General features: G+C 42.5%; 1 protein-coding gene across 2 annotated transcripts; it reads left to right on the forward strand.

Annotated features, from left to right (window-relative positions):
• Window positions 1-719: 719 nt before the first annotated feature.
• Window positions 720-12,566, forward strand: rab4a (RAB4a, member RAS oncogene family). Of its 2 annotated transcripts, none has more exons than XM_083792062.1 (8): window positions 720-858; window positions 3,272-3,352; window positions 4,238-4,352; window positions 6,264-6,326; window positions 6,758-6,912; window positions 9,199-9,294; window positions 11,026-11,186; window positions 11,500-12,566. In XM_083792062.1, the coding sequence occupies exons 1-7, from the start codon at window positions 843-845 to the stop codon at window positions 11,139-11,141; spliced, it is 642 nt and encodes a 213-aa protein (XP_083648188.1). In that variant the 5' UTR covers window positions 720-842; the 3' UTR covers window positions 11,142-11,186; window positions 11,500-12,566. The 2 variants fall into 2 exon arrangements, with proteins under 2 accessions (XP_083648188.1, XP_083648189.1); XM_083792063.1 differs by having other exon boundaries at window positions 11,029-11,186.
• Window positions 12,567-15,314: the final 2,748 nt, after the last annotated feature.

Consider the following 15,314-nt stretch of genomic DNA (forward strand, 5'->3'; position numbering starts at 1 on the left):
CTATAGTCTAGTATAGCAGAATTGCCTTACCTCTGTTAAACGGTTCAAACACATATTGGGCAGACGTGCCCACAGCACAGGACAAGATTCCATCAGAGAAAAACTGATGGGCAATGTTGATTGAAAAAGATAAAATACATTTTCATATCATATCATATTGTTATTGTGATCCAAATATTGTAGTATTGAATCGTGAAATTAGCATATGACACCCTTGACAATATTATTTTCTTCTGCCTGTGCCATACCAGTCATTACTAAATAGCCTACATAGATTATTTACTTTATGCTGTATATTCATTGTATATTGTAGGCCTATATAGCCATAGACCCCAAAAAGCCGAAGAGAATCTTCAAACTAAATCATATTCAAACTAAGGTTACAAAGGATGTCATTATTTCCTTCCTCTAATTTGCTATGGTTTCTATCTAATCACAAATTGAGGAAAGTATTAATTAGGTTTCATTAGTAGTTAGTATGTGTCTTTTTACCACACACAGAGAGAACACGAGACAACATTTAAAAAAATTGATTCTGGAATAAATATTAGGCTACTGTTTTTTTTACTGTCAAAAGCCTTTACTGCATAACCAGTTTTAACCACAGATATAAAACCTTGTGCAACAGCGTCCTCCTGTGGCCTATTGCCAGACACGCAGGCCTTTATTCTGGAAACAGAACTACGGGCAGTCGGAGGGGGAAATCCGCTCGGAATCCGCGGAAGGAAAAAAGACATCACAGCCACAGGAGAGTGCAATCTGCCCATGTCTGTTTGTCTGTGTGTGTGTCCATCCTGATCCGATTCAAGAAGAGGATTTACTAGTCATTTGGTGTCATCATCATGTCGGAGACGTACGGTGAGTGAGTGAGTGAATGGACAGAACAGGCCCGGGTGGTGGTGGAGGAGAGACATAGCTTTCATCATCATCATCTCTCTCTCTCCCTCTCATCGTAAACAAAATAGCCGACAGGGGCTAATCTCTGCTGGCCGATGCTGCTGACTGTGGCTGATCTACTCCCATAGCAGAGACTAGGAGACATAACATACGTTTATTATAATACGCTTACAATATCACAACAACTGAGGTTATGTGCAGAATACATGATGCTTGTTATTATCATGGGTCATATATTCATTGATGTCTGCATGGATTCTTCCTTCCTATAGAAGGAAGGAAGCCAGGAGGGAGGGAGTATAGCGGTGATGTTGATATGGGGTGGGCAGGGAGCTGCCACTTAGGAATGTTAGCTGCTGATGGTGTTTTTTTATTGTATTGATTGGAGTATTTATTGACAGTTTGCAGAATTACTGTACATTTCAAGCACAACTCAATACAAAAAACTGTTAACTGTGAGTGGACGACCCAATAAAGCATTACACTTGTTTACAAGAGGGCCCACCATGTATGGTGGTGGTGATGATGATGATTGATTGTGGTGGATTTTGTAACGTTTCTGATGGCTTAGGCCTAGGCTATGTTGTGATGGTGAATTAGGTTGATTTTGTGATCATAGGGATGGTGACCCCCCCCCCCCCCACCCCAGAAATAAAGAAATAATTAACAATAACATTAATTTGAAGTGCTTGAGGTTATGTGTTCATTCATGGGTCCTATAGGGCGGTTTTGGCTCAGGAGGTAGAGCAGGTCGTCCAATGATCCCTGGGTCGGCGGTTCGAATCCCGGCGGCGGCTCCTCCTGTCCACATGTCGAAGTGTCCTTGGGCAAGACGCTGAACCCTACATTGCCTCCAATGAGTCGGTCGGTGTGAGCTCGCCACCATTGGTGTGTGAATGTGGGAAGTGAGGACGCTGGCGTCGACTGTTCCCAATGTATGAATGAATGGACCATTGTAAAGCGCTTTGAGCACTTGGAAAAGCGCTATAAAAATGCAATTAATTATTCATGACATACCTTACCTAAATGTTATGAGCACACAAAATGTGTCCGCTGCACACCTAAGTGTGTGTGTGTGTGTGTGTGTGTGTGTGCGGCTGTGCGCGTGTGAGTGTGAGTGTGTGTATAATATCTATGAATGCCCCAAAGTTTCAGTTGCCTGTCTGAGTGTAAGTATTGTGAAAAGTGTGCGTGCGTGCGTGTGCGAGATGGTTGTTTGGCTATAGTTGAAGGTGTGACCCTCAGTTCTAACCCTTACAAACGAGCACAGTATAGTTCTGTGCTGAATTTGATGCCTTGTTGTCATCCATGAGACAGTGAGACTGCTGCCTTTCCTCGCCAGCATGTGGAATAGTTAAATAACGGTTACTTTGAACTGTAGCGGGTGGACGGGTGACTATATGGCTGCAAGACGGCAACTAATATAACTTGTAGCTTTGTATTACATACCCATGTCACTCAGTCAGGGCTCAAGGCTCCTCGTCTCTTGTTTGGAAGTTCCATTTGAAATGCAGCCTATTTTCTCTGTGCCAAACTGTGATGCCAATGGTGCTGGTAGTAGTGTAGTCTGTCTGTGTCACTCCAAACTAAAAATAAATACAATTATTTGCACAATCCACACAGAAAAAGGCCATGGTTTCATTGCAAGTCAAAATGTCACTATATTGGATGCTTGTCCCCTCTCTAAAAATCGGTTATTGGTATCGGTTGGGCCCTATAAATGAATGCCCTATAGGCCTATAAGTATACTCATGATCATACTACAGCGTCACACAAAATCATGAAAAGGTAGCAGATCCACAAGCTCCAAATAGATCTGCTACTTTTGCTTTTTTTTAATTTGGATCCTGAAAAGTAACAGTTTTAGACATAATGAGATTTCCACCCGACAGATACGATATGAAACTGGTGATTCTTGAAACATTTAGCATTTGAATTACACAGACTATTTATAAATGTAGTAATACGTCACTGGGTCATATTTTGGTTCTATTAAAAAAACTACTGTAACTTGATGTTTTCTGTTCTGTTCAATTGCTATTCATAATATTGGCCTGATTAAGATATAATTATGCAAATGTTGGTGAGTTCTAATCCATTTAAATGTATTGTGTTATATAGTGTCTCTGTCGGGCGGGGTGGAAACCTCATATATCCAAAACTGTTACTTTTCAGGATTAAAATTTTAACATGGCAAAGTAGCTCTGTTACGTTTTGTGTGATACTGCTAAAGTACGGCATCAATTTACAAAAAGACACAAGTTAGAATATGGAAATAGGAGGTTTCTGGCCGACAACGACTAATGACAACCTTTTTTTTTGCTGTAGATAATGTGAAAACATGACTTATTGACTTTTACATCTCCCCCCTCAGACTTCCTGTTTAAATTCCTGGTCATCGGGAATGCAGGGACGGGCAAATCCTGTCTCCTACATCAGTTCATAGAGAAGAGATGTAAGTTGAAGACCTTTCACGCACTTTCATGTTTTATAATATAAAAGTCCCAGGACAAATTGGCACCCACATTAGAGCCTTATTTCACCCACTCACATGAGAGCCTATTTCACCCACGCACATGAGAGCCTATTTCACCTATTTATGTTAAGTGTGTCTATATGGGGTTTATAAATATTTAACCAATTAAATGTATTAAGAGCTTGTGTCTAAATAATAATTACATTGGATCACATAGTACAGAATGTTTGACTCCATGTACTGTACTGTGTGTGCCTTGATTGGTTGGTTGATTGATTGAATACTTAAAAAAATGTAAACAGCACCGTGTACAGTAAGACATTAACCCATTTTGACCTGAGATCAGATTTTAAAAATGTCTTCTAAATCCTGACAGCTTTCTGAAAAAGCTATGTTTCTATGTCAGTCTCGTAGTCACACAGTGAGTGGAGGAAATAATGATCTGCCAGTGCTAAGGAAAAAAGATCCATCTTATATAGCATGGGGCTGTGTAATTTACGAGTATTTATAATTGTATCTATTAACTTAAGGCGAAAAGGATAACGCAAAAAGCCCTGGGGACCTGTTTCTATTGTGGTCCTTCAATTCATGAACATAACATAAATATAAAATGATATAATAATGCATGTCATGATCAACAAATACAAAAACTGTTCAAAGAAATGAAAAATAGCGGCAGTGAATGACACCCCCCTTTAGATGGGAATTTTAATTTATCTCCCCTTGTGGTAGATGTTTATTCAGGCCATTTTTGAAAGAAACCAGTGATTCACCTCCTTTTGAATGGATCGGCGTCAGGGCATTCCACATTTTGGTGGAATGATCTTGATGTAACTGTGTATTGTGTATTGTGTTGTTTTCCAGTTAAAGACGAGTCCAACCACACCATCGGAGTGGAGTTTGGTTCCAAGATTATCAGTGTGGTCAACAAGATGGTCAAACTACAGATCTGGGATACTGCTGGCCAGGAGAGGTTCAGGTACCATGGGAGACAATGTACTGTATTCACCGGTGGTGCAGTCGGTAGCGCGGTCGCCTCACAGCTAGAAAGTCCTGGGTTTCGATTCCCGCTGGGGACGCTGTGGGTGTGTTCTCTCCTCTGCATCATCAGTGCCCATACCCTGGGTGGGGTTGGCCAAAGGGCCTTTCTGTGTGGAGTTTGCATGTTCTCCCCGTGTCCCCTAGGGTAGGTACCCTCACATGTTCTCCCCGTGTCCCCTAGGGTAGGTACCCTCACATGTTCTCCCCGTGTCCCCTAGGGTAGGTACCCTCACATGTTCTCCCCGTGTCCCCCTAGGGTAGGTACCCTCACATGTTCTCCCCGTGTCCCCCTAGGGTAGGTACCCTCACATGTTCTCCCCGTGTCCCCCTAGGGTAGGTACCCTCACATTTTCTCCCCGTGTCCCCCTAGGGTAGGTACCGTCACATGTTCTCCCAGTGTCCCCCTAGGGTAGGTACCCTCACATGTTCTCCCCGTGTCCCCCTAGGGTAGGCACCTGATGAAGGCCGTTCACGGCCGAAACGTTGTGCCTTATTTATGATGTATTGAATAAAAAGCAAACACCTTGGAGCAAACCTGTGTGCAGACTCTCCTCTCTTCACCCCCTAGGGTAGGTACCCTCACATGTTCTCCCCGTGTCCCCCTAGGGTAGGTACCCTCACATGTTCTCCCCGTGTCCCCCTAGGGTAGTTACCCTCACAAAAAACATGCAGTAATCCTGGTCTCTAAACTGCCTCCCCCTGGCCAGTCGGGTCGCCTGATGGAGGGGAAAGGAACTGGTTGGAATAACGTGTTCCTTCCATGCCAACCTGGGAAACTCCCCCCTGTCAGGTGAAAATGCATAGAAGGAAGCATGAGGTCAGTCCGCTGCCCTCCCCAGGTTGGCAGAGGAAGTGTAGCGCCCAGGATTACATTTAGATAATTGACACCGGGTGAAAAAAATGTCTTGCAAAATCGTGGGATCAAAATTATTTATATATATAATTATATATACACAGTATATATATATATATATAAAAGGGGATTTAGGTGGTTAAACATCTTAGATAATATGATTAGATCATGTGTATGTTTGCATTGTTGCCAGCAAGATTCACCATCAATTCCAGCTAATTAATGTTGCCAATGATAACCAAAACCTAGAGTAGCAGGAGCTTATCATCATAGAACAGAACTTCAATAGGGAGTCCTACTGTAGTTCTACTGTGTTATCCCTGAGGACGATTCTACAAATGTCTTCTAAATCCTGACAGTTTTCTGAAAAACCCTATGTTGCTATGTCAGTCGTTCTCAAACATTTTCATGTCAAGGACCCCCAAAGAATATATGTATTTGGCCGCCGACCACCACATGAAAATATGGTGTTCCAGGAACCCCACAGAAGCAAGGATTTGAGTTCAAAACATTGGCTCTGAAAGAATATACATTCAAAGATTTGCGCCACATTTTCACGATTTTTCAAAAATAGCAGCCCTACAAGCTAAAATAGCAGATCTACAAACTCATAGCGCGGCACTGGGTGCCGCGCTATGAGTTTGTAGATCTGCTATTTTTCAATAGCTTAAGTATAACGCAATGAACACCAAAAGGGGTTCCCGTTCAGAATGGGTTTTAATATAGAAGTTTATATACAAGTGTGTGATCTAAATTCATTTAATAAATACATTTATTTTAATTGTATAATCATCCTGTAGTACTTCATAATGGCCCACTCTTATGCACAGAAGGTTGGTTTTGATTAGCAATACATAAAAAAGCAACAGTGAGGATAACTCTCGGAATAATGCTTCTAGTTCAATGTGTGTGTGTGTGTGTGTGTGTGTGTGTGTGTGTGTGTGTGTGTGTGTGTGTGTGTGTGTGTGTGTGTGCGCATGCATGCGTGTCTGCCAGGTCTGTTACAAGAAGTTACTACAGGGGAGCAGCAGGAGCCCTGCTGGTGTATGACATCACCAGGTATGTTAACCAATCAGAGAGCTTGATTTCAGATTGTCATTGTCTTGCTCGGTTTCTCTTTAACACAATTAGCCCTTCACTAAATCCCACCCCAAAAAACCATTGTCCAATGCCAACGGCCAGCAACGGTTGCTATGCAGGTCAAGCTTTCTTCACTGCTAACGTGCCTATTGGACAAGGATGGGTTGGGGAGGGACTTAGTGAAGGGCTAATTATGTCACTGCACACACATGACACTGTGTGTGTGTGTGTGTGTGTGTGTGTGTGTGTGTTTAGGTCTGTATCTCCCTATGACACACGCACGCACATGCACACACCGCTCAGTTCCCACAGGTGTGGTTTTTTTTTACTGAATGGGTTCCCACTTCCAACATAATAGTGATCTAATACATGTCTGTCTGTCTCTGTCTCTGTCTCTGTCTCTGTCTCAGTCGTGAGACGTACAACTCTCTGACCACGTGGCTCAGCGATGCCAGGATGTTGGCCAGTCAGAACATCGTCATCATCCTGTGCGGCAACAAGAAGGACCTGGACGCCGACAGAGAGGTCACCTTCCTGGAGGCCTCGCGCTTCGCACAGGAGAACGGTACACTGACTCACTGCCGCTTAACCCATTCTGACCTGAGATCAGATTCATACGAGGTTTCCGCCGGACAAACACTGGGTCTGATTAACCCATTCTGACCTGAGATCAGATTCTAAAAATGTCAGTCGTTCTTCGATTTTTCAAAAATAGCAGACCTACAAGCTCGTATCGCGCCACTCGGTGGCGCGATATGAGCTTGTAGATCTGCTATTTTTAAATAGCTAAAGCATAACATGATGCTGACACCAAAATGGGAGATCAGATTCTAAAAATGTCTTCTACACCCTGACAGTTTTCCATTCTGACCTGAGATCAGATTCTAAAAATGTCTTCTACGTCAGTCGTTCTTCGATATTTCGAAAATAGCAGACCTACAAGTGGCGCGCTATGAGCTTGTAGATCTGCTATTTTTAAATAGCTAAAGCACGATATGATGCTAACACCAAAATGGGTTCCCGCCCCTTTCCAGAGCCTTAGATATACTGTATAGACAGAGTTACGCAAAACTGCGTTCACTTCATGGGGCTTCAAGTCCAATGGCGGCTCTCCTACATAGACTTCTATTGAGAATGGGGACTCGCGACTGGACCGGAAGTAGGCAGAAATGCATTGGACTCAGGGCAATGATCTTACATCCCTTTTATTTTAGATTGTTTTGTAGTAATAGTACATAAACATTAAAGAGACTTTAGTTGTTACTGTACAATACTTTAAAACAGTTGTCATGTTGCACACATGCTTAAAATAGCTCTTGTCTGCGCCGCCCTCAATGAAAAATATAGTGAAAATTTAAATATAATAGTATAGTATATATATAGTATAGTATAGACCCCTGAGGGACTTAGCTCAACAAAAATTGTGTCCATAAAGCAAAATGATCATTTTTAAGATTCAAATTCCAAAGTAGCAGATCTAGATCAACGGGTAACCTAATGCTCATTCAAACCAGGTTACATGAACCTCCGGCCGTCTGTCTGTCTGCCATAGCTAAATGAGTGGAGAATAAACTAAATGGAGTTATTAACCACTTAACCTTAGATTAGATTAGACTTTATTTGAGCCAGAGGGAGGTTATTAGATTACACAATGTTTAGCACAAGACACTGTAACATACTGTACGACACGTAAAGATAATTCACAGATTCAGATTCATCCATACTTCGTTGCGCACAAATATTAAAAATAAATTAATAAAACACACTCAACTTGAACATTAACCCATTCTGGGCGGGAACCCCAGTTGGTGTTCCAAGCATTATATCATACTTTAGCTATTGAAAAATAGCATAGGTCTGCTATTTTTGAAAAATCGTGAAAATGTGTCTCAAATCTTTGCATATATATTCTTTCAGAGCATACGTTTTCAACTCAGATTTGCATCTGGGAGGGTCCCTGGAACAACATATTTTCAGATGGGGGTCGGCAGCCAATTACATATACTAGCCCTTACACGGCACAGATATGCCCCCCCCCCCCCTTGTGGCCGAGGGGGGTACTGCGCCCTGGGTGCGTTTTCACATTTTTTATTCACTAATAAATTCATTCATAATGTATAATTTGTTAAATTGGAAAAAGGGCTTCGTTAAGACCTCCATATTATTATGGTCAATGCCTGTGTGAAAAGTGGGAGCGATTGGTGCAGGCAGTGAGGAGATACGGCGGTGTTTCTGACACACAGACAGACAGACAGACAGACAGACAGACATTCAGACAGACAGACAGACAGACATTGACTGACTTTTGGGGGTCCTTGACATGAAAATGTTTGAGAACGACTGGCATAGAAACATGGGGTTTTTCAGAAAACTGTCAGGCAGTAGAATCGTTCTCAGGCCTAAATGGGTTAAAAGGCTTTAGTGCTTGAAGGTTGTGTGTGTGTGTGTGTGTGTGTGTGTGTGTGTGTGTGTGTGTGTACGTACTGTGGGTTATCAACATCTAATGTAAACATACAGTATCGTGGGCATGCACCTGATGCTGTGAAGTCACCTGTGCCCAGTGTCCTTGGCATTGTTCTTCACATGTTTCCCTAGCTTATTGTTCTTTAAATTTGGCTAGCTTGCTACTGGGGGCGGGGGGAGACCAGTATAAATTAGTATTCTGAGTGCCATGGTGTGGGAGGGACAATGATTGAGAGAGTATAGTATGTGTGATGCGAGTACTGTAAGCTTGATTTTATTTTCACGATTATTCAAAAATAGCAGACCTACAAACTCGTAGCTTGTACTGTAGATCAGCTGTTTTTCAATAGCTAAAATATAACTGTGTGTGCGCGTGTGCGTTCCTCAGAGTTGATGTTCCTGGAGACCAGTGCTCTAACAGGAGAGAACGTCGAGGAGGCCTTCGTCCAGTGTGCTCGGAAAATACTCAACAAGATCGAGTCAGGTGAGTACACTAAATACAACTACGGTAAATCTACCTTTAAAGCTGCAGTTCACAACTCTACCTTAAGACTGCAGTACACAACTATTTACCTTAAAGGAGAATTCCATGCTAGAAAGCTTTCTTACCTTTATTTGTAGTTTTACGTCCCCACCAAAGAGGTCCAGGTGTTATTTTGTGCAAAAGCGCATGATTGGCTATTTCCCCTAATGTAAGCCCTAATTGAATGGGGCATTGGGGTGTTGTGCTAATTCACTTATTTCCATCGCTCAAAAATCATAATAATCTCTTCATGATGTAAATAGTATCCCAAGCGGCACACTTTACTACTTATTTCGATGGAAATAAGCGAATTAGCACAAAAACCCAACCCCCATTGAGGGCTTATATTAGGGGAAATAGCCAATAATGCACGTTTGCACAAAATAACACCTGGTCCTCTTTGGTGGGACCTACAAATAAAGGTAAGAAAGCCTTCTAACATGGAATTCTCCTTTAACCCATTTTGGGGCGGGAACCCCTTTTGGTGTTTTATTGTCTCCACCAGCCGAAGGCATGGGGGAGAGTATGTTTTGCACTCCGTCCGTCCGTGTGTCCGTCCGTCCGTGTGTCCGTCCGTCCGTCCGTCCGTGAGCAGCTAATCTCGGCCACCGGTTACCCGGTCGATGCCAAATTTTGCACACACACTCCCTGGATGCCAACCATGAACCTCTGCCCCAAACTTTCCAGAACGGCCTGTTATAGCGCCACCAGGAGGCCGCTTTGTGCAAAACAAGTTTTTGCACAGTACACCTACAGATTGTGTCCAAACATCACGCAAATTGGTACACAGTCTCTCTAGAGCCATTCAACCAAACCGCTCTTTCAGATTTCTCAGACTCCATCCTGATTGGTTAAGATTGGCTTCCAAAATTCACAGGAGTGCTCAGTTTCAAACAAAATGCTGCAAATCATGAACGCATCGCGTGATTTCCGTGAAATTGTGCACCCACATTCCCACTAGGCCGAGGACGAAATGCCACATGAACAATTTCAACTCAGCCTCAAGGTGGCGCTATAACTGGCCCAAAAGTGTTTTTACCTCTAACTGCACGGATCTGTGGATAACTTTGTATGCCAACTCCCTAGAGGCCAAGGAAAAACCTTTGCCTGGAATTTTTCACATCTGCTCTTTATAGCGCCACCAGGAGGCCGACATATGTAAAACACATTTTCTATTATTACTCCTTCACATTTTATCCAAATTTCACGCAAATCGGTACACATGATCTCCATAGTCATGTGATCAAGACAGGTTTGTTTGATTTCTCATATTCCATCCTGATTGGCCACGATTGCCTCCTACAGTTTTCAGGAGTAGCAAATGGCCACAACTCCTCAACGCAGCGTACGATTGCGATGAAACTGTGCACGCATATTCCCACTAGGCTGAGGAAGAATCCTGGTGGAGACCTGTGCCGATTGGCACTTTATCTAGTTATTATTATTATGCTATGCTTTAGCTATCGAAAAATAGCAGATCTACAAGCTCATAGCTTGTAGGTCTGCTATTTTTGAAAAATCGAAGAACGACTGACATAGAAACATGGCTTTTTCAGAAAACTGTCAGGATGTAGAAGACATTTTTTTTAATCTGATCTCAGGTCAAAATGGGTTGGGGAGAAAAAGGGATAAATAGCAATCAATCAATCAATCATTAAAAGGTCATTTCATACTTGCCCGTGTGTCCTCCAGGAGAGCTGGACCCAGAGAGGATGGGCTCAGGGATCCAGTACGGAGACGCCGCTCTGAGACAGCTGCGCTCCCCACGCCGCGCAAACCCACAGGGCACGCAGGAATGTGGCTGCTAGTGCACGCACGCAGGGACAGTGTCATGTGCACACACAGGATCAAAGGTAAGTGGACATGTGTGTGTGTGTGAGTGTGAGTGGAGTTCACTATTGTGTGTCTTTGAAAGTTTGACTTACATTCCAAACACTGTTTGGAATGTAAGTCCTATATATATTTGGGTGTACTACAAATAGCAAAGATAGCAGATCTACAAACTTCTGACCATTCAATGAAATGCACAAAGTAGTAGTCTCGCTGTGTGTGTGTGTGTGTGTGTGTGTGTGTGTGTGTGTGTGTGTGTGTGTGTGTGTGTGTGTGTGTGTGTGTGTGTGTGTGTGTGTGTGTGTGTGTGTGCGCGCGTGCATGTGCTCGTGCCAGGCAGGTTTGTGAGGACCAGGAGGAGGACAGATGTCGGTGGACCCAAAAAACCCCGAAACGTTGGCTTCAGTGGCAACTCTTCTTTGAACTTTGACCTTTTGCACGGAACCTTCAGTGTTTTGAACCTTCGTCCTTCGTTGTCATGGCTGCAGAGAAACCGCCACCTCTTGGCTCTACCATGCCCCCTTTCACCGCAGAAGTTGTGAGCAGCATCGTCGCCACAGCAGCCCTGGTCAAAACACAGCCAGAGACTGTTCACCTCCCAGCGGCCTGAGCCACTATTGGACCAAACCTTTCCCATCCCACCAATCAGGATGTATGTTGCTGATTGTGTTGTCACTCCCCCAACCCCCCCCCCCCCAAGCCACGATAGACAGACGTAGATACCTCATTGGCCCGATGCTGTTCGGAGGAGTGATGCGTTCAAATGCGCCCGCCATATTGGTTATCTCAATCCGTTTTTATTGAAGCAGGAGGTCTCTCCAGGCTCTCACTATTAAAATCATCATAACAAATTCCCAACCCATTTTTAAAGCGGTTTGGTTTGTTAACAAAATGTTAGACATGTAGTTAGTTATGATACAGGATACTCCAAAATATCTTATCTCTGCTGTCGGGCAGAGACCTCCTATCTCCATTATTCTAACATTTTGTGTTTTGTTTTGTTTTTCTTCCATGCTTGATCATACGTCACACATTAATAGTATCAAAAGTAGCAGATCCACAAGCTCGAAACATGTCTGAGCTTTTAGATCTGCTACTTTTGCTATTTTTGCTATTGAATTCTCAAAACTAACATACAGTATATGAGGTTTCTACCCGACAAAGACGATATCATACATAGACAGTGACAGTCATGGGCCATATCTGTCCACCAAAAAAAGATTTTCCTTCTTTTGTTCCTGGTTATGGTTATGGTATGGTTGAGAACGCTGTGTTTGGAAACCGCAGCAGAGTCATGAATGATGCGCCGAGGGCCCTTTCATGCATTTTAAAATAGTTCATCAAATAGCCGATCTACAAGTTCAGAACTTGTCGATGTAGATCGCGAGATTGGCTATTTTCACTGTTTTAAAATGTTTTTCAAAAAAAGTAAAACAAAAATGCCAAAAACCTCTAGGCATATAGTGGGTGGGTGGCAAGCACCTCCCTTATCCCTAAACGTATTTGCCTTTTTTTTTCTTTTTTTTTTACTATTTTGAAAAACATTTTAAAATAACCAGCCGATCTACGTCGAGACATTGTGAGCTTGTAGATCGGCTATTTGAACTATTTTTTTTTTTAATAGTAAAAAATGGCAAATTAGTTTAGGGATAAGGGTTAAGGGCTGTCTATTGTGTGCTGCACCTTCATGCGTGGCGTTTATATCGGCTTCAACTCATTTTGACTCGTTTTTACTAGGCAAGTGCCTTCATTGTATTTTCAGCTGGATAGAAATGCTTTTGTTGGACACACAGCCTGGTGCTCATAAAACAGAAAAGGTTTTTATTCCCACCACCCCCCCCCCCCCCCCCAGACCAGTCCTGGCACTTACAGTAATATGTGCAACTCTGGCATATTTCTTCGTGGAGTTATGGCGAGTTGCTTGTACCAATATGGCGGCACGATGTTGACATTATGTAATCCAGTGGCCAATGCAAACCTTCAAAGACAAAAGTATCCTCCGTCTTTGGTGCTGGGCCAACATGCAAATGGCTTTAAAATCATGGAAAACATCAAGATGCGCCACTCCAGGTATTTTTTATTCAGCAGCAGCAAAAATAAATGCCACTTGTAACTATAGAGTTTGCTTAACCCATTTTGGACTGAGGTCGATAAAAAAACAAGGCTTCTAAATCCTAACATTTTTCTGAAAAACCTATGTTTCTATGTCAGTGGTCCTCAACCTTTTTCATGTCAAGGACCCCCAGAATTATCTCTATTGGGCCACGGACCCCCATCTCAAAATATGTAGCTCTGAAATATATATTCAATGATTTGCGCCAGATTTAAAAAAATAGCAGACCTACAAGCTCGTAGCGCGCCACTCGGTGGCGCGCTATGAGCTTGTAGATCTGCTATTTTTCAACAGCTAAATTATAACCTAATGTTAAAAACACCAAAAGGGGTTCCTATGCCCAGAATGGGTTAAATGTCTTAATTGTTCTTGAAATGATGCAGTCTTTGGTACCAAACCTCTGGTCACTATAGGTGGGGGGTTGGTATCTGGTAACCGATTTGATATAACATATAAAATGACACCGATGCTTTCCTGGTAGTTGGGGTGTGAAAGGGGGTGGAGCAAAAAAACGTCCTGTCTGATTGCATTAATCAATGTTAAACTCACCAACATTGCAGCTGTACGAAAAGCTTGAATTATTCTCTTTCTATATCTGCAATGTTTTTGTTTCATAAAAAATCCACCATAGAAACGTCACAAGCTACTTTCTGTCAAGAAATGCCCTGCATTTGATTATTAAGTGTGCTTGTTTTCAATAACACAGCATTTTGCTGCCTCCTGCATTATGTGACATTTAGCAACGGGTGGTACGCAGGGACGGTTGAGTGATTTCCAACGAGCGCTTCCAAACTCCAACACTCCAACGCTGCTCAATGTTTTGCCACTCAGTTTAGATGAGGGGGGGGGGCGTGTCCTGATGGGAAAACCATGCATGTGCATACTCTCTATTCTCCTGGCTCCATCAGCATGGCCCAATCGAGCCTGTTGACACCGGTTTCGTTCCTCCATCTTTCTGCAGCTGATGATGAGGTCCACCGGCAAAGACAGTGTATATGTTGGTCAGTATGGGTTAGCTTGACAAAGCCTGCAAGGTCGAAACGTTTGCTGCTGCTGAATACAAATACGTTCATTTTAAATTGAGTTACGCGCTAGTATGCCCGTCTGCCTTCTCTCTCTCACTTCCCTCACCTTAACCCACCCTGACTTGCATACTAACCTTTCTACTAGGAATAAGGAATAATGTCTATCTACCAAAAAAATAACCTTGTCTGTTTAAATTAATTAAGCTATCCATTCAACATTCGTAAACATAAATACGTCCGTGGTTCTCAAAGCGGGGTACATGAGGGGGTTTCCAGCTGCGGTCCCCAGCAAAATTAAGAACAGTTTAATTTCAGTATTATTTCACTGAGTAGAAGTTAAACTAATGAGATAATGTATTCTGATTACTCTCTCTCTCTCCACTGTTATAATTAAAGTGTAGACAATTGTAGAATTCCACGCTAAATGTAATGACAATTTTCTTTTTGAGGGTCCCTGGCACAACATTATTTTCAAAAGGGGGGCCTCTTGCCTATCAATCTGGGGGTCCTTGACATGAAAATGTTTGAGAATCACAAATCTACATATCTTCTTACTAACTAACCGATCCTTCCTTCTTACTCTACCTACCTATAATATCTAATGAAGCAGTGGTTCCCAAACCTGTGACTAAAAAGTGGGCCCAGGACCCAAACTAGTGAAAATAGCAGAGCTACAAGGAACATTTCTTAGATTTTTCTTTTTATTTGTTCATGAAACTTTGATTTAATTCATGTTTTTATTTGATTATTGTTTTGCTTTTTGGGAATGTTTCTTTTTCTAATTATTATTATTGCAGGAAACAAAACACATGAAAGGACCCATACAAATGTGTCCGTGACCCACAAATAGGTCCCGACACAGTGTTTGGGGACCACTCTAATAAAAATAATTTTGTCTACTCGTCATGCCTTATTCATAGGTCAATGGCTCCCCCGCCACCCCCACTCTGCTTTATTTTTTAATTTTTTTAGCCTGAACCCTGAACTACCTATACTATCTTCCACCTATACCT

The sequence above is a fragment of the Protomyctophum parallelum genome (assembly GCF_964188405.1).
Source record: "Protomyctophum parallelum genome assembly, chromosome: 2".
NCBI classification, from domain to species: Eukaryota; Metazoa; Chordata; class Actinopteri; order Myctophiformes; family Myctophidae; genus Protomyctophum; species Protomyctophum parallelum.